This window comes from Diadema antillarum, unplaced genomic scaffold (assembly GCF_040938485.1).
Source record: "Diadema antillarum isolate AM-2024a unplaced genomic scaffold, OU_Dant_1.0 scf00000099, whole genome shotgun sequence".
Lineage (NCBI taxonomy): Eukaryota > Metazoa > Echinodermata > Echinoidea > Diadematoida > Diadematidae > Diadema > Diadema antillarum.
This window is the reverse complement of record NW_027270988.1, coordinates 4,508,805-4,528,176: the sequence shown is the minus strand read 5'-3', so window position 1 is coordinate 4,528,176 and position 19,372 is coordinate 4,508,805. Positions and strand designations below refer to the sequence as shown.

Genomic DNA, 19,372 nt, shown 5'->3' with positions numbered 1-19,372 from the left:
TGTGCTCGGATATGAAGGTTAAAAACGATAATACACACGTAATATACATCATAATACATAATACACACGTAATACACATCATAATACATAATAAAAGGTGAGTTTGCATAATATATTTTCAATTATACTAAAATGCTGGAAATGGGGAGGATTGCTAAAAAAGCAGTGCTTGTAGGGTGCATTCCCCCATCCCACACGAAATACAACAAATTGTTTGATTGATATACCGTTAAACATAAAAAAGAAGAAATACAAATATATTACAGAAACTTAAGTATGGAAACCTTACTAACCTGAAACAAAGACCCTGGACAAAATATCCCTACACTAAGTTGTTGTCATGCAGGAAGAGAAAGGATAGATAGAGAGAGAGATGGAGTGTGTGTGTGAGTGTGTGTGAGGGAAAATTATTACGTGGTGTGACGATAAAAGATAAAAAAGATAGAAGACTATAACAAGACGAGATTTAATGGATGGCTGGAGCCGCTCAGCAGTGATTGCTTGATTTTAAAAGAAAATAGAGTTGGATTTTCCAGTTTTTAGCAACAATTAAAACATCAGCATAATTTTACAATTTCAAGATGTTGATGATACTCAGATAGATTCTTGTAAATAATCAGGAATTTTTTCTTCAAATCATTTTTAAAAGAACTTTAAGTTGGGGACGCATTTTAACTATCACAGAGGTAATTCCAATATTAAGGTCCAACATATGGAAATATAAATTTTGTAAAAAAAAATGTCTTAGTTAAAGGCAATCATATTAGTCTGAGTGACGAGTCGGGTATTTATTGAAGGAGCGGTTTCTCGGAAACATGTAAAAATGGACGATTATAAATTATTGCTGAGTTTGGACATAAACTGGGCAAGATGATAATGGAACGGATCGGTTATCTCAAAGATTCTGTTTGTGGAAAACAAAACATAGGTGTGAGATCTCCAAGATAAGTGACAAATTATTCGAGGTTTTTTTTCTTTTCTTTTTTTAGGGGGGGGGGCGGAGACGGGACAGTCGGTCGAGAAAAGCTGTATGAGTGTTACCCCAAGATATGATACCATAATCAAACTTAGGTAGAATTAAAGCTGAATATAATATTAAAAGGGTTGGAATGGAAAATAATATTTACCTCCTTCAATAACACCAATATTTCGAGATATTGTGTGGCAAACACGATCAATATCTAACTTTGAGGAGAGTGTATTGTCAATAATCAAACATAAAAACATATTTGATGTAACTTACTCAACAACTGTATCATCTATCATTGTATTAGTGGGGAGACAGTTGAAAACATTTAGATTTAAGAAGATTTAAGGACAACTTGTTTGAACTCATCCAACATAACAATTTTCAGTTCAGAGTTTCATTTATCAACCAAAATTTAAGGATCTGAATGAGAAAGAAATACATTTCAGTCATCATAAAACAGTACAAAAGATAAAATATTAGAAGCATTTGTTACATCATTAATGTATACGAAATGAGCAAAAGAGGTCCCATTAAACTATTATTAACCTGATGAACACCAAAGTTGGCAGATTGATTGCAGGAGTTCTGACCAAATAACGAAACGTACTGTTTGCGATTCCTAAGTTAGCTTCTCAACCACTCCAAGGCCTTACTACGAATTCCATTATGACATAATTTCACATTATATTTCGCAACTACTTATATAAAAAACCCTCAAATAGTAAAAAGTTTACATAATTTTTTGATACAATACAATGATCAAATTCTTCTAATTCATGGGATGAGCACTCGCTCTAACAGTTGCTACACATTATGAAACATATATTTACATACATGTAAATATGTGCATGTATTGGATTATATCATATTATGATACCATGAACATAATCATACTAACATCAAATCACGGTTTTGGAATACGTTATTTTTTTTTCTGCGCCATCGTCATGTTGGTCATGTCTGCTATACCGGTTGGTAAGGGCACTTAAGTTTTGATTTTAGCTATAAAATGAACACTTTTATACTGTCATCGCTGCGGTATGATTTTTTAAAGACATAATAACATAAATAATCATGATAACTAAGTAGGTTTTAAACCATCACCGAAGTATTTGAAAATGGCAAGAAAAGAAAAAAAGAGATCGCGTATATGACGAAAAACTACATTTTCAAAGTGGATGATTTTTCATTTGTAAGGTGACTGATTCATTCCTCGTTTATTTCCTCTCTTTGATCACGATTTCGTATGGTTCTAGTATACGTCCGGCAACTGTCTGAGGAATAAGGTTGATAACGTTCTCGCTCTCCTTGCCCGGTACCTTGGAGAAGGTGTAGTTCTGGAGGAACCAGGAGAAGATGAGGAAGAGGTCGGCCTTAGCAGCCGCCTCACCGAGACAGGTACGGCGACCCGCTCCGAACGGCATGAAGCTGGGAGGGTGCTGGCGGACTGTGCCGGCCTCGTCAAGGAAATGGTCTGTTATGGAGTGTAACAACATACAAAAATATCTATTGACCAGAACCTAAATATTGTTGATCTTGGTGTCAATGTTTTACAAATAGATGACAGGTTCATACGAAAGAGTAAAACAAAGCAGTAAAATCTACATGGAGATCATCAACTTTGTTAGATAAAAGATAATCGTACTCTTTTGTGCGGTCTTTTAACTGGTTCGGAGACCATCGAATGTATAAAGGGCCTGTATTGTTTCGTCTATGAAGCCTGCCCACCAGTTCGTTAGAGTTCAATTCTGAAACTGCAAAAGCTTCGTCCAGGGCATGTACTCCTACTTATTGTGAATGTATTCTTGCCCCCTAGGAAAGAAAAAAAATCAGGCATACAGCCATGCCCTTGGAAAGTTTTGGATTTTTTGAAGAAGAAAATCAACGATTTGATGCACATTTGAGTGCAACATTTGGATTTTTTTTCGATAAAGAACTCGATACACTCAATTGGATATCAATAATTATTGCGTTGAAAACACAAACAAACAAACGATTTCTTTTTTGATAGATCAAAATAAATTGCCGGATAAATCCATTACTAAGCGCACGACAGAGCCAGGGGAGGGTGTCCGAGGGGGTATCCCCTTCCGTCACTCTTGCTTGATCTTTGCCCTTTTAGGTTAGAAACTCAACAATCTGGTGAAAACTTCTCGTGGAATATTTGCAAACTTTTCAATCGAAAAGTAAATTGAAACGTTACTTATTTACTTACAAAAACTCAACACAAACACGTCGCTGCCTGCCACCATGGGGATGAGAGTTATTATCATCAAACTTTGTCAAATTAATGTTTTGTTAAAGCGGAATCTGCTCGCCAACAGGGGATGAAGTTCAATCTCCCCCCCCCCCCCCCCCCCACGGGCCTGATGAATCACGACAATTGCAGTTTGATAACTGTCTAAATGAAATATCTCCAATTATCCCATTTCGGAATAGTAGGCAGAGAAATGCCCTGAATACGCTAAGGACCAGGTCCGAGAATTACCTACCTGGCTTGAAGGAGTCTGGGTCATCCCATTCCTGGGGGTCAAAGTGCATCGAATGAAGGTTGATCATCACAATAGCTCCTTTTGGGATGACGTAATCACCTACATCATATGCCAGGAATGTGACAATTATATAATATTGACTGGCCCTGAGGGAGGTACCAGGAAATATTGCCCAAACTGAAAGCATATTGCCCGAGTCGAAGACGAGGGCAATATGTTTTCAGTGCGGGCAATATTTATCTGGTACCTCCCGAAAGAAAGGCCAGTCAATATCATAATTATTACCTATCCCCTAGGTAAATCAAGAAAATATGTGAATACGGCTATACACTATGATACAGATCAAGCCACATTTGGCTACCTGTAGACCATCAACATGTTGAATAGTTGCAAAATTGTTCATCAATGTATATCATTCAACTCCAACTTCAAAGATACATATGTAGTTGTAACAGGCAAACTTCAAACATCTGAACGCTCTTACACTTTATTTTTAATTTTTTTTTTAAGGGTATGTACAGTTCTGGTCGAGGTGAAGATTTAGCTTTTAACGTTTTGTGAGATATTCAGAAACCACTCTAAGAGATGTCAAAGAGCATGTGGTTCTAAGGGTATCAAAAGTTTATTCGATGAAAATCGGTTTTGAAATGGCTGAGATATCCAAAAACAAGGTGAAAAAAAGAGATACTAATAAAGTTGGGGCATGTCACCTTTTATTATTAGCACTTTTTGGGATATCTCAGCCATTTGAAAACCAATTTTCATCAAATAAACGTTGAATCCTTCTTAAAATTACATGCTCTTTCATATTTCATAAGAGGCTTTTCATTATTTCACTTAGGAATGTTCAAAACATGAATCCCTACCTCAACCAGTACTGTACACTCCCTTTAAAGTTGGAGAGTTGTAAAACTAATGGTCACTGTGCAATTACTGAGCACAAATGGACTAGTCATTGTTTGACGCCTAGTGCTGCTGTAAGTGGTCGACCGTATGAGTTGATTTATCAGCGTTCTTCTGCGGTGCGTGTAACTGACACCCTGGGCGTCCTGGAATGTTTTCTTTTTGTGGTCGATCGGAATGTTTACGTTTAAAGCAGGGAGGTGGGGAGAGAGATTCCACTCTTTCTCTTCCCACCTCCCTGTTTTACAGTGCACTCCTATTATAACGACCACGGTTATAACAAAATTCTGGTTATAACGAAGTAAAAACTTGGGCTGCAATGTCATCCACTATATGTATTTCTATTGTTTATTAATTGTTCAGTTATAACAACATTCCGATCTAACGAAAGAAAACTGCCGGTCCCGATGATTTCGTTATAACAGGAGTCCACTGTATATGTAAAACCCCCGGATGCTCGTGATATGCTCTAATGTCGCCTGCTGAACTCCCGACCCCGCAAAATACCAACTGTAATTGCCTCGCAAAACTACCTCGTATAGGTAATAATCATTATTACTGCATTTCTGAGCGGTGTCTATGGTAGTCACGTCCAACACAGAAATCAAATTCACAATCTCAGTACCGGCATTTCACGAAATACCGAACAAAAGCTACGTTGGATTGACTACGGTCAGTGATTGTGGTCTGCCGCACAAAGCCTATACCGAACAATAGCTACGTTGGATTGACTACGGTCAGTGATTGTGGTCTGCCGGACAAAGCCTCCAGGCTGCTATGGCTCAATAGTTTGGAAAACTGTGGCTCTGTGAAGAAGACCACGGATCCTCAAAATTGAGGTTCTCAATTCGACTCTACTGAAACCAACGCTCGTGCCTCGGGCACTGAAAGCAGTCGGAATTAGGCGACGGCCTTATTGTTGCTGATGAAGCATTTATCACTTCCTCAACGGATGCGTGAAATCAACAAACTCGTACCAATGTTTCTGTTTTGAATACTGTGAAAAATAAGTGCTTACCACTATATTTAATATCGCAGTACACGACCCTTTGTAACAAGATTTAATGCCTTCATCGTTGTAATTGTACATTTTTCAATCCTACTGTTAATAAAGCGCAAACTGTTCAAGGGATGCCGCTCAATGTCAAGAATGTGTGTACTGGACAGAATTGTGCTTGTGCTTTGGGTTATTAATGTACGACATTGAAAAACAAACACGAATGATTGAAAAAAATCTCCTCTTACTCTAGCAGATACTGCATTTACTATACTGTCCTTTCAAGATATCATTTTGGCATGGGACATTGCTGGAGCGTAGAGATTAACTTTGTACTCAGATTTAAAAAGTAATGTGTACGAGTCCTCTATTCTATTGAAGAATTGAAATGGTAAAGAATTACGCCACTTGATCAGAAAAGTCTAGTCAATCATTCCATACTTCCACATCTGAAGTAGCTCATCCCGCGAACATACTTCTTTTGTATCCGTCGCTAGTATCGTTGGAGGTATAGCAGCAATAAATCTAGTCATTACGTCGCTAATTCATGAGAATAAGATGACGTAAATTTGAAGAGCCTGGCGATTGATACTCACGTATCTTTGCATCACATATGGTTGAATGCGGCAGGGAGAGTGGACCGACCGTGCTGTATCTCATCACCTCGTACAAAGTGGCCTCGGTGTACGGCAGGGTCCCGCGGTCCTCGATAGTTGGCACTCGATCACGGCCAATAACGGAGTCGATCTCCGTCTGGGCCTTCTTCTGAATCTCGGAGTACTCGGACATCAAGGCAAATGCCCAGTACAATGTGTCGACGGTACTCTGTATACCACCTGGAAGTATTTGTTTTTAAACAAAAAAAGAAATTTTCTGTATGTTTTCTTTATAATTATAGTTCTACGTCTGTGACATCACATGCTGTAGTCGTCTTTTCATTTAGCAGTGACTGCACAGAAATGTAAAAATTCATAACTTTTGAACGGAATGTCCAATTATCCTAAAATTTTCATTTATGTGTTCTAGTATTTGCTGCATTATCTCCATCCACATGTATATTATAAAGAAGAACTTGTCCTGTAATGTTCGGACCTTTAATGATTATGCAGTACATGTGTTCCTGCCATATGAAGAGCCTCGGTTGCAATATATATATTGTGCTGGAATTGATATTGTCTGGGACCAGTGCAGTGACAACAGTGTAAAAGATCATGCGAGAAATAAACGTTAGAAAGGAGCCAAAAGACGAGTTCTTGGATCAAGGAAAAGAACACAAAGTCGTTTGCTTCTCTGGCAAAGCACATTGCTAATTTGAGAGTGAAAACCATCAAACAAGTTATAACCACACCTAGAAGTGCTCTGCTACCCTCCTCGACACAGACACGAGGATGATCTTACACCTGGCAGATGTTTTTTGACCCATTTGAATGAGGAAAACGGCACTACTTTACTCTGCACAGGAGACAGAGACGCAGCATGTTCAGCAGTAGCTACGGCTGGCAAGCTCAAAATCTCAAAACTGTGGTCAACATTCTTGACAGGGAAACACCTTAGCTATATTCCATCCTATGATATCGCAGCACATATTGGGCCAGAGGAGTATCAGGCTCTTCCAATGTTGCATGCATTCATTTGATGTAATACTTTCTTGTTATTCAATACCCAGGGGAAGAAAACGGTCTTGGAAACGTCTGGAATGTATTATGTGCTTGTTATGCCTTCTCATGCAATGTTCTATTTTACGTAACTTTTTTTTTTTTTCAAATAGTCCTTAATTTATGGAGAATTGAATGATCCAAGTAAGGTGTTTGAATCAGTGACTATTTTTAAAAATGGCCGCCATGGATGACGTTTGAAAAGTTTTTCAGGTGGCTCCACCCGGAAAAATACTTCCCCTGCATGTGTTAGTGTATACAACTGTACCAAATTTCGCATTTATAGGTAAAATGCACAATTCCACCGAAATATTTCTGTAATCTGCCGACTATAAGATGCGCAAGGTGAAACGCTTTATTCACCTTTTCTTCACCGAAAACGAAATCTCGTCCGATTAGCCTACACGAATTAAGACATTTTTTATGTTTTATACAACTCAGTGTATAAATGGCCATCTATACAAGAACGAAAGGAAAATTGAGAGTTTGATAAAGAAGATAAAGAACATAAAATATCAAAGGAATGCACACGGTTTGTGATCTTATCGTGGGCTATCCAAAACTGCTAGACGGCATTCGTAAATGCTCGATAGAGAAACGTGCAGTTATACCTGTTATGGCATTTCATGTGATGAGTTGTCGACCAATCGGGATGCAAAAATCTTTCAGGTGTTTAATAATTCTAAAATGCCGAGCACTGTGGCAGCCTAAACCCCGTTTGTTTAAATGTCAACAAAGCTATGGATTTGTTCTTTTCACACAATTTACTCGCATTCAATACGAGGCTTTAGATCAATCTGGCAAGAGTCTTTACCCGAAAAGATGTCCAAGATTGTCTGCAGGATGTGGACATCGGTCAGTTTGTCCACGTTCTCCCCTTCTCGCTTTGCGTCTTCTTGGGCCTTGAGCAACATGCTGTAGAAATCGCTGATGTTGTCTAAAAAAGATATTGAAGGAATAAATCTTACCTTATTCATCATGTCAGTTTGCATGCGTGTTGTATCGGACCCGGCGACCATGATATATTATATTTTGATTTTCATCTTAAGTGTAATTTAACCAATCTCTAATTGAAAAGAAAAAGCAGTGTATCTGTACTACAGACATGATTGTCAAATTCAAGAACTAAAATAATGAGTACAAAAAAATCTTGAAACGTTCTTATCCTCAAAGAAATTTCTAATTCGATTGTTCATTGGAGAAATGAATCTACTTCAATCGATAAAAGTATTGATATGAAATGAAGTACATACATACATAATCTTTAATCTAGTCAAGTGCACACAATCAAAGTACCTTACAAACAGTTCCATACCAGAACTTGGTGATTGCCTCCGAGCCAGAGGAGCCGAGAAAGCAACCTGACTGAGTCGTAAAGCTGTTTATCGAGGCAGGAGCACCTTGGTGATCTTAGTAAAACCAAGGAGGTTGTATCCCCTTGGTGAGTCATACACAGTAAAGCACCTTTGCGTGTACACGTGATGTGTATGGGGTTCTAAATGGTACATAATGTAAGGGTCGTGTATCATCATTTCATAGTCCTTCGTTTAAAAACATTAATTTCTTTTTCTTTAGTGGTCAGGTAGATAGATAATAATAATTCAAATCCCCTAACATTTGATTCAGATCAAATTCAGATGTGCAGGGCTGTATAAGGAGATTGTTGCTGTAGTTGCAGTAGTACGATAGTTAATAGGGTTCGTAAATTGTGTTGCTACTTAATACATTTCACACAAACTGCAACAAATCTGACCAGGGTCGTAGGATTGCTCTTTGTGTTGCGCCAGTTCGGACTCGACGAATTTTTCGAAGTCTACCGTGAGAGCCTTCATCAAACGTGGCCCGCTGGTAGGGAAGTACTTGGCCCAGTAGAAGTAGTCGGCTGCAAGACCGAGACCGAAGTTAGCATTGAGCTCGTCATTCATCCGCATCCAGTCCTTCACGTTAGGGTCGTGAAGGTCGTAGCTAGATTGACAAAGATCAGGATATATTTGGAATGTGAATCGAGATATTAAGGCCGCAAAGAAAGCGTTTCCAAAAAATCATTAGGCCCTACAATTTTTTAGTTCGGGAGTAGGTACGTTTTACCTAGATAGCAATGCTGCGTTGGCCCAACATTGGTTTAAGGCCATTTTGGCTGGCGGGTCAACATTGGCCCACCTAAAGTTTGAGGTTGGACCAACCTTTCATAGACCTTACATCAACTATTTTTCCAACTTGATGCTCCTTTGGCTCAACGTTGGTCCAACTGCACGCCTGTACGTTCGCCCAATGTCAGAAACATGACATTGGCTCAATATTACTTTGGTAGGCGGACCAACATTGTCCCAACAGCGAAAGCTTGACATCTGACCGACGATTTTACAATGTTGATCAAAATAATGTCAGAAATATGACATTGGCCCAACGTTGGCCGGCGGGACAAAATTGAATTGGCCAGAAAATATTTTTTGGCCAACGTCATGTTTTGATGTTAGGCCAGAGTAGGATTGCTATCAGGACAAATCTATACATCTTACATCTCCGATTGCTTTTCTAGTTGTGTTTGTGTTCGAATCAGGGAAATATGAGCGAGACCTCCCTGCTAAGATCACCCGGTTTTCAGGTCAAGTGTAATACCTCTTTCCATAGCACATCTGTGAGAAGACATTGTACATGATCAGAGTAAGGAGGAGTCGCGTGTCGATCGGCTTCTCGCCATTCTCGGCTAGCTCCTTCTCCACCTTCGGGTACACGCTGGAGATCAGCTTTTGCAGAGGTTTTCCGGTCGCAAAGTGCCTTTGATAACAAAACAGAAAATTTAAACAAAATGAGAAAGGCCAAAGATTATATTTTGCACGCAAGCTTGACTAGGATCATTTGGAGTGCGACATCGGGTGCTCGTTACAATCTCGATACCCACGAGTAATACAGCTCACAAGTCTATACTCTCTCTCTTAAAAAAGACGAGTAAAAATGTTCACTCTTGAAGGAGTAAATAACAGAAAAGAGTGATTTAAGAGTGAAACTGGAGTGAAATTTGAGTGTTTATTTTCACTAATTTTCGAGTGAACTGAAGGATCACTCCAAGATTTTCGAGTGATCCCTGAGGTCACTCCAACATTAGTGAAAATGAACATTTCACTAAAAATTCACTCTTTTCTGTCATTCAGTTTTACAATAAAGAACATTTTCACTCGTTTTTTGTGTTGTTTTTGTTTTTGTTTTTTGTTTGCTTTGTTGTTGTTCTTTTGTTTAGAGAGAGAGAGTGATAGAGTATATACAGTCCACGAACTAGACGCCATGGCCCGAATTCACAAAGGTGGTCTAAATTTAAACCATGGTTTATGTATATTTCTTCTGCGTATTTATGATCGACAGATTGCGTACGCTAACAGGCATCCAGTAAAACAACGTGCATTGATGTGCGCATGAATTGGTACGCCTATTTAACGCTTATTTTAGACCATGGTCTAAATTTGTACCATGGTTTAAGTTTAAACCACCTTCGTGAATTCGGGCCCATAAGTCAACACGGCCCACAAGCTCGACGTCTGGTAAAATAGGCCCACGAACAACAATTACGCTAGGCAAATAATTTCCACGAGTAAGACTAGGCTAACGAGGTCCATGAGCTCCACGCGAGGCAAAAGGGCCCATAAGCTCGACATTACATCACGTGGCTTCATTCATGTAGTGTCGAGATCGTGGGACTTAGTTAAGTAGTGTCTATCCCATGGGCGGTATGGCATGTATGCTGTACGTATGACTCGTGGGTGTATGATTCATGGACCTTTTTCCAACGTCTAGCTCGTTGGATGAACCCGAGACATCAAGGCCACATTGTCGAGGAATATTACATGAATCAAATAGCGAGTAACACAGCATACTTAATGTGATTTCTTGTAAAATTTTGCCGGCATTTCCCCTGATCGCCTGCATTTATTGGACAAAATGGTTTCCATAAAATCTGTGAATTTTCTAGAAATGGGCTCTTTTCAAACATGTACGATATAATAATGCATTGCCTCTGATCTTGAAATAAGACACTAAATAGTAGTAAACAGTAAATCGTCCCACAGTATAGACCTACCTGAGTGCCGTGTGTCCTAGTTTCCGATGAAGCTTCCACGTGTCAGTGTAAGTGCTAAAGGCAATGTCCTTAAACCCTTCAGTGAACAGCTCCACTGCAATGACATATCAAAAAGCGATACTAACATGTTCTTTTTTCTAAACATTTAACGAAATGAAACTTCAGCTCCTCCTCATCATAATACAATGTGTACAATCTGACTCATGTAGCTTATATACTGTACATGATACACAAATGCATGTAATTCTACTGCACTGCCGTTTCAGCATCCATCATTACCACCACAACTAAAACAGAATGATCATTCGTCCTTCTTCTACTGCCACTCATCCACTACCCCATTTTTTCTGAATGACTATTGAATAAATGGAAACAACAACAATTACGCAAATAACTGATAAAGCAAATGTTCTTTCCTACCTTCAAACTTGTAAAACAAGAAAGATTGAAAACTAGAAATGTCGTTATCTATGGCGACTGGTATGCTCCCTTATCCATTTATCCCATTAGCTTTACAGTACATATTACCAATGTGAGACCACAATGCACTATGACTGGCAAACAATAATTCCTGGTAATCATACACCCAATTTTCATGGCAACACTTAGAGCCACTTTCAAAATATGGAAAATGGGGGATATTTCAGCATTTTCTTTGACCCAATGGCACAAAACTTCTCCATCATAATAAATGTGTGGTAATGTATGCATTCACCTATAACAAGTTTGATTACACAGGAAGTATATAAGTTCAGTCAGTCGGAGAAAACAAAAATGAAATTTAGCATTTGATAGTACAATTTTAGCACTTTAAGGTGATCTTTTATACTTGATCTTCCACCTTGTGATCCACAACTTCCAAAGAGAATCAGTATCAGGAATTGCATTTATATGTACTAAGTCTAATGAAGATGCCTTGGAGAGATTTTCAAAATATGAACTAACAAAGTTAGATTTTGGTATATTCACTTGATCTTTGACTTCTGACCTTTGACCCCATTGCCCAAATCTTCCCTTACGAATGTTTATTTGGTAATAATACATTTGGCCATCAAGTTCAAGTTCAAGTTCAAATTTATAGAAATGGAGAGTTCCGCCAAAAAGCAAATCTTGTGCGATATGTGACCCTCTCAAAATACATAAGAAAACGAAAAGTAAATTAACGAAACTACAAACCGATATAAAATAAAATCAAAGGAAGCAATGTCAACTGACATGAAATCAAATTAGGGAGGAAAATGAAACTACAACACGTGCCATGTTCGACACAAGCAAACTGGATTCAGTGATGCAAGAGTGATGATAAAATACAATCTGGATTGAATATATTGGAAAGAAATGTGGGATACTAGTAAGAGTGCAGAAGAGGGGACATAAAAAGAGAGAATAAACACAATGGTATATATTCGGTACAATAACGGGAACATCCGAGGAGAACTTGTGTTTGACAGATTATTTTTCTGTAATGAAAAAAAAAAACAAGAATAATGATTAGCATACTATTGTTTAATGTTTAAAGAAATGATGAATTTACTTAAATGGTGAGGTGACCCTTATTCGGTCTTATATTATAAGATTTCCGATAGAAATAATCTTAATTTATTCTTAAAAGAATTCATAATGGTAGCTGAAAATGGTAGCTGAAAATGAAAGATGAAGGTGTTCTGAGCCAGCAAAATTCTCAACAATGGCAAATGGAATTCATTCGATCGCCTTGTTGGACAGCTGTGAACGGATTGATTTATTCGAAACATTGTTTCAAACATATCTTGAAGATTATTTTTGTTATCATTATACACAACTTACCCTAGATTAAACAAATATAAATCTTTAATACTAAATATTTTGTGTCCACAAAATAACGGGTTAGTATGAGACAAAAATGCAGTATATGGCATACGATACAGAGTGACTTCTTTTGTAATAGAAGTAATTCATCTAAAATTGTTTGATGTGAATTTCCCCACACGAGAACACTATAATTCAAAGTAAGGCAATATCAGGGATGAATATAATGTAAGCAGGGACAATAAAGGAAGAAAATGATTCTTAAGTAGTATGTTGTCCACAAAATTGATTACTGACGGACGAACAGACAGCCCGAAAAGACAATGCCTCCGGCGACACTTCGTGGCAGATTCGTCGAACCCCCCCCCCAAAAAAAAACAAACAAACAACAAACAAACAAACAAAACAACAACAACAAACAAACAAACAAAAACACAAACACAAACCTCCAAACAAATAAGAAATCAAGTCAAGTCTGCAAACTACGAAACATTTTTCCACGCAAGAGAGCTTGTTTCCAACGAAAGAAAGCTTTTTTTTTTCTACCAAGAGAGGACTTCTCCCAGAAAAGAAAATGTTTCTCTGGCAAGGAAATTTATTCTCATGAGAGACTTTTTCAAACATGTAAGAGAGTGTAGTTACAATCAAGTAGAGCTTTTCTTATGATACAGACTTCTTTCCATCAAGGGAGTGTTTCACCTAAGAGATTTCTCCTGTTCTTGTTTTTTACCCCAGGTGTTTATTTATCCACCATTATTATCTTTTTACGGACAAAAGAGAATATATATATATATATATATATATATATATATATAGACAGAAGTATTGCAACAAGTTCACTCGGTTGACATCAGGTTCATCCGTATTTTTCATCCGTTTTATTTTCATCCGTTCATCCGTAAATACGGATGAACCTGATGTCAACCGAGTGAACTTGTTGCAATACTTCTGTCTAAAGCTCTTCCTTTGAGGATATCGAGCACTCTTCATAGAAGGATAGAATCACCAAGTGTATATATATATATATATATATATATATATATATATATATACAAGAGAGGTGCAGGTGTTTTTGCATTGGTAGCATATACCACATCCGGCTTAAAGCGGGTTAGGTAGCATTATATAAGCAACATTTCGCAGCACGACAGTCAGAGACAAATGAAATTATCTCCAATACATCTCTTGATAAAAGTAATGGCAACTGTTTCTTACTTGAGTAGAAATCAGGGCGTCCGGCGAACTCAACATCCTGCTTTATCAAAGCCTGCTTTATGACGTCTTTGCGATTTAAGACCACCATCCATCGCTGTCCCACCTTGAGGCCAAAGATGTCACCGTACTTCTTGGCCCATTTACCGAACACTACCTCTGGGTTGTCAGTCATGTCTTGAAAATAACATAAGAAATGGAGAAACTAAACTGGTTCAGGTTAAATGGTTAAACCGTCAAGTTCAAGTTCAAATTTATTTCGTTTTTCGACAATAAAATAATGTATAAACGTAAATCTCACTTTCTCGAGTGACAGAAACAATGCATGTAAAGTTGTACAAAAAAAAACAACAATAATTCAAAAACTTAAAGTAGCGATACATTGAAATAAATGCTGGGGTAACGAAAGTGAAAAATTGTCAATATGCACTTTTGTGAAAGAAACGGAGGGACCCACTAAAAAAGACAATGCTTGTAGAGTGTGGGCCCCTCTTGGATTAAAAGCTCGATGCAAAAATTGATTGAAAACAGCAACAAAGCAGCACAAACAGTTTTGCACAAAAAGTTTGGCTGGCCAATGAGAGACAGACGGACAAACAGTTACACACAAAACAAAAACAAACAAAATGATAAGCATGAGACAAGACTGGGACAGCAAAAGAATAAAATGACCCGACGACACGAGAGGAAACAAGACTATAGCGTGACAAGGAGGTAACAAAATAGACAGGAATATGCAACAGAGACAACGATCCTCGGAGGTTTGAGGAAGAAGAAGAAGAAAAGAAAGAAGAGAGAAAAAATATACAACAAACCCTTCAACTGCGAACTATAGGTTAAAGAAAATCTAATCATAGTCAAAGCTTAGGCAATAGTAGCAATATTAAAAAGAACGGCAATGCAGATTTAAACAGGTTAAACCGTCCGTGTTCTTTGGGTGTCAAATGGGTTAAAAAGAAAGGTCAACCATGCAACCCTGTCTAGACAGCATCATTTATTCAAGTCCTTTCGAGGGAGAGGAATCAGAACACTGTTATTTCACATGAGACCTTCATTGCGCGTTCATAGACCTTCTTGATAAATCTGTTGTTGATCTTTTTTTTTTCTTCAGAGAATCCTATTTTTTTCCAAAGGAATATGGGCCTAACAACTATTTATATATCTTTCTTTTCATCTATATTGATATGTGGATCTCTCCATCTATTGCTGATCTTGACCTATCTCTCATACACTGCCTCTCTGTACATTATGCACACATGTTTGTGCGTAAGCATGTTTGTGCAAACAAACATGCCGCTGTGGGGTACTTCTTATGCAATGGACAGTAGGAAAGGATTGAATGATAAATACCAGACAATCAACCTGCAGAAATCTCTGACGGGACTAGCTTAAAAAAAAGAAAAAAAAAAGAGTTGCGGTCTCCCTGTCGAGAAATATGGGAGAGAACTAAAACGGAAAAAAGGAGCAAAAGAAAACCTCCAAACATCGCCACTTATTCACTCACCAAAAATACTCCCCACAATGGGAAGACCTCTTGGTCCGGGCGGGAACCTGCTTGGTCGGCTGACGCTCCATATTGCCATGGAGACCAGAAGGACTCCAAGAGTAGCTGTGATGGTCAAGCCATTGACCTGTCCGAGACTGGACTCCGTCAGGGTTCCTAGGAAGTCGATCATGGTCGATCACTGCTGCAGCAGCTGACGTACTTGACTCTAATCTGATTTCTGCTTTAGTGCGTAAAATGTTTGTGTGCTAGAAAGCTGGAATTAATAACGCATTGAAACAGCATGATATGAACATCTTGATGTGTATCAAATACCATCTCTGTCATGGTAAAAACTTTTATGACAATGAAATGGACTAAACCGGCAAAACAACACAAAACAAAAATTACGGGGATACTTTGTAAGCGCTAATTTAGCTCTACCTGATTCGTTAGAACTATACAACGCAACGCAAATCCGGATTGATAGCTAGATGATAGAGAAGTATTTTATGCGCTTTTCAAAATTCAGATTGACTTGAATTACTTTCGTTTCGGCGTAGATTCAGAGAAAGAAAACATTCTCTTCTCTAGTGGTAAAATAAGTTACCTTCTTTGGAGGACTCACTTCTACAACATGTAGAAGACGTAGACGTAATTCAAAATTAGGAGTAATGATAAAGACGAAGTGCAAGACTTTGGTTATCCTCATCAGAAGCCTCGACATTCGGAACATGCGATATTCCGAATTTTATTCCTCTTCACAACGCTTCCTTTTAATTCCCCTACCTTATGGAATAATTTACCTCAGAAATTAAGACAAAATCAATTATATAAATAAATTGAAATCTGCTTTGAAAACGCATTTGTTTACAATGTAAGCAAACATGAGGCTAGGTACCATCACTGTAATTGGAATTGTATGTTTTTGTATAATCTTTTCATTTTTTGAGCGCATAGGGACATTATCACTTTATGTTATGCGCTATATAAGCACTGTCAATTATCATTATCATTATTCCCTCCAAAGAGACAAGATAACATTCTAGTTGTAGCGAACAAGAATTCGTGTGTGACGCTTGCCTAGTGTAGTCGATTAATTTCAATGGGGGTCGCAGCGCGGTGCGTGGAGGGACATTATTATTACATAATTTTCATGTAGTGTGCTGAGTGTGTAGGCGGTAGCAATCAGGTTGAATTTACATTTCAGGTGTAGTCAAGGACCTTACCATTACTTTACAACATTATTTCATCCCTTTACTTTGAATTAAATTAAATTCAATTTTTTTTTTCGACAAGTGTATACATATCACTTTCTTTGGTGACAGAGAATAAGGTACGCAGAAACAATGTTAAATGAAAAGAGTACAGAAGAATTGTGGAATCTAATGATTCACTGTCATGACGACTGAAGTGATCAAAATGAAGTACGCAAAGTGCGAAAAATGGAGGGACCCACTGAAAAGGCAAAGCTTGTAGAATGTGGGCCCCTCTGTACTTGACATCAGTATACGGATAAAAGTTGAAACACGGAAAAATAAAATGATCTGGAAGCTCACTGAAAAGACAGAGTATCCGTGTACAAAGTGTATACAAGCGCCAGACTGCAGACAGCAGGTGGCAATCGACCGTTGCAGTCATTTAAAACTTGGGAGCTCTAGATTTGCGACGCGGACCTTTAGACAACGATTGCGTCGGCCATTCTCGCCTCTCCGTGCGTCTTGTTCTTAAATAGCTTTAGATTACGCGAGGACGCAGCCTATACGAACTAAAACGGCGCCACCATAGGATCATTGCTTCAAGTAACTCTCTGCGTCGTGAATTTGAGCGGAAGCTCAAATGAACCAGAACCGACCGGTAAACTCAGACGACGCGAGATCGATTTTGATAAACGATTTTGCGCATGCGCAGTTTTTTCCCCTCTGAACTGCGTCGCGAAATCTAAAGCTCCCTTTTATGACCGCTTTACTGAGGGAATGCACCTGTCTGGCTAGAGATATGACCGCAAGAAGAGACGGATGAAGGAAACAATTATTACTGGTTGTTTCTGCTCCAAAACATTAATGTTACGTTGTTCATAAGGCTGCTTACGTATCCAAAATGTCTCACATACAAAAGTATCAATGCATTTTCAATGTATTTTAAAGTCCTCTGCATTCTATTCGTTTCCGTAGAAATTATGTAACCAATGAAAACCCTATAGAGTCTGCCAAAGGCTTGCATGTGCGGCAGATATTGGCCTTTCAGGGTTTGCTAAGGGCTTGCCTGAACGGACAATGTCTGTCGCACATTCAAACAGAATTAGGCAGGAGCTTTTTAAATGTATATACCACGTGCGAGAAGAGATATTGTGAGGTTGCTTTGCATACATTGCATATATTTGAATTAATGAGGAAACTCATGTACTGATTGGAGCAAATCCATGTCGTACTCACCGGTCCTTGCCTTCGCCCTGTCGAAGAGCTGAGTAGTGGGACGCCCGTGACTACAGAACTGCCCTTTTAAGTATAGAAATGATATACGCGTCATGCATGGCTCTTGCAATATTGGACCAAAATTATTTGCAGCACGTACACCTTGTATGACTGATTGGAAGTTGACACAAGCGGATGAAGAAGAATGTATTGATCAAAGTTCCTCGCTAACTAAACAAGATATCCCGAGCTGTTTGATGTCTCGCGATTCTGCGTCATTACTCATCACAATGTGAATATTATTTGTACATAATTTACATACATACATTCATACATACCCATGCACACTAGAATGCTAGTGACAATAGTAGGCCACGAACGCTCCCCATTAGGCGTTTACACATCAGCCCGATAAAAATCCAAGCTCGAGAAATTTTTCGCGATTGCGATTTAGCGCGCTGTTTCATTTCTTATTCACATCAGCCCGAAGTGAATCAGCCCGAATTTTTGTCGAGCTAATTCGACAGCTGAGTATGTGCAAACAGCATAAGTAATGTGTGTGCCCTCTCAAAAATTCCTCGTGATTTGTGTGCAGTTTGCCTCGATCGATCGGGTCACACGCGCTAGGCATAATGGGATGCATCGCGCTAATTTCTCGAGTCGTTTTTCACAAATATCAAATAGCGCGCTACTATCCCGCTATTTCAGAAATTTCCCGAGTTGGACTCGACAAATTTTCTCGATCAGAGCGATACAATTAGCGCGTAATAATTTGTGTTCACATTATCAAATAGCGCGCTATTTCGCTATCGGGAAAATTTCCCAAGTCAGAAAATAGCGCGCTATTTCGAAACATCGGGCTGATGTGAAAACGCCTAAAGAAAGACCTCCGTTCATAGTCCATATCTGTAGTAGGTCCATGGTTATAGAAAGGAGCCATAAGGAGATACTGGTACTAGACTCGCCTAGTACCTCCTTGATAGGAGTGCGCTGGTTGAGTCAAGTAGGCGAAAGAGACGACTGTTTTGTTTCAACTTATTTGCGCCAGGGCACTTTGTTCATGCAAGGGGGCGGGAGGAAGACTTGAAAAAACCCACTGAGGTCCGAAATTCGAGGGGGCGAGTCATGAAAACATACCCAGTTGACTTGTTTAGGAAGAGAAGACGAGAAGGCGATTTGTGCCAAATCGCCAAGGAACCGTCTTGTCCTAAAAAGCGCCAAGTGTTGTTTTAATGACCTTCTCCTCGCGGCATGATCAAGCTTCCATATTGAATAAGCCAGTTCTGGGTTCCACTTTGCACATGAACAGGAAAACGCCATTTGTATCAACAGGGCGTGTTGTTCTAAAACTCACGAGATAAGCATCTGTGATGTAGTGATTTTTGA

At 38.7% G+C, this 19,372-nt stretch overlaps 1 protein-coding gene across 1 annotated transcript; it reads right to left on the bottom strand.

Annotated features, from left to right (window-relative positions):
- Positions 1-1,305: 1,305 nt before the first annotated feature.
- LOC139718712 (steroid 17-alpha-hydroxylase/17,20 lyase-like) lies at positions 1,306-15,806 on the bottom strand. Its single transcript, XM_071630174.1, has 9 exons — positions 15,594-15,806; positions 14,093-14,266; positions 11,090-11,183; positions 9,637-9,795; positions 8,771-8,982; positions 7,832-7,954; positions 5,959-6,198; positions 3,463-3,561; positions 1,306-2,444 (listed from the first exon to the last, which is right to left on the bottom strand). The coding sequence occupies exons 1-9, from the start codon at positions 15,763-15,765 to the stop codon at positions 2,188-2,190; spliced, it is 1,530 nt and encodes a 509-aa protein (XP_071486275.1). The 5' UTR covers positions 15,766-15,806; the 3' UTR covers positions 1,306-2,187.
- Between the last annotated feature and the right edge of the window lie 3,566 nt (positions 15,807-19,372).

Coding starts and splice junctions, on each gene's coding strand:
- LOC139718712 (XM_071630174.1), bottom strand. CDS start 15,765: ATGATCGACTTCCTAGGAACCCTGACGGAGTCCAGTCTCGGACAGGTC. Junction 11,184..14,092: donor ACGCCCTGATTTCTACTCAA/GTAAGAAACAGT, acceptor ATGTCATTGCAG/TGGAGCTGTTCACTGAAGGG. Junction 6,199..7,831: donor AATCTTGGACATCTTTTCGG/GTAAAGACTCTT, acceptor AAATACTTCCAG/GTGGTATACAGAGTACCGTC.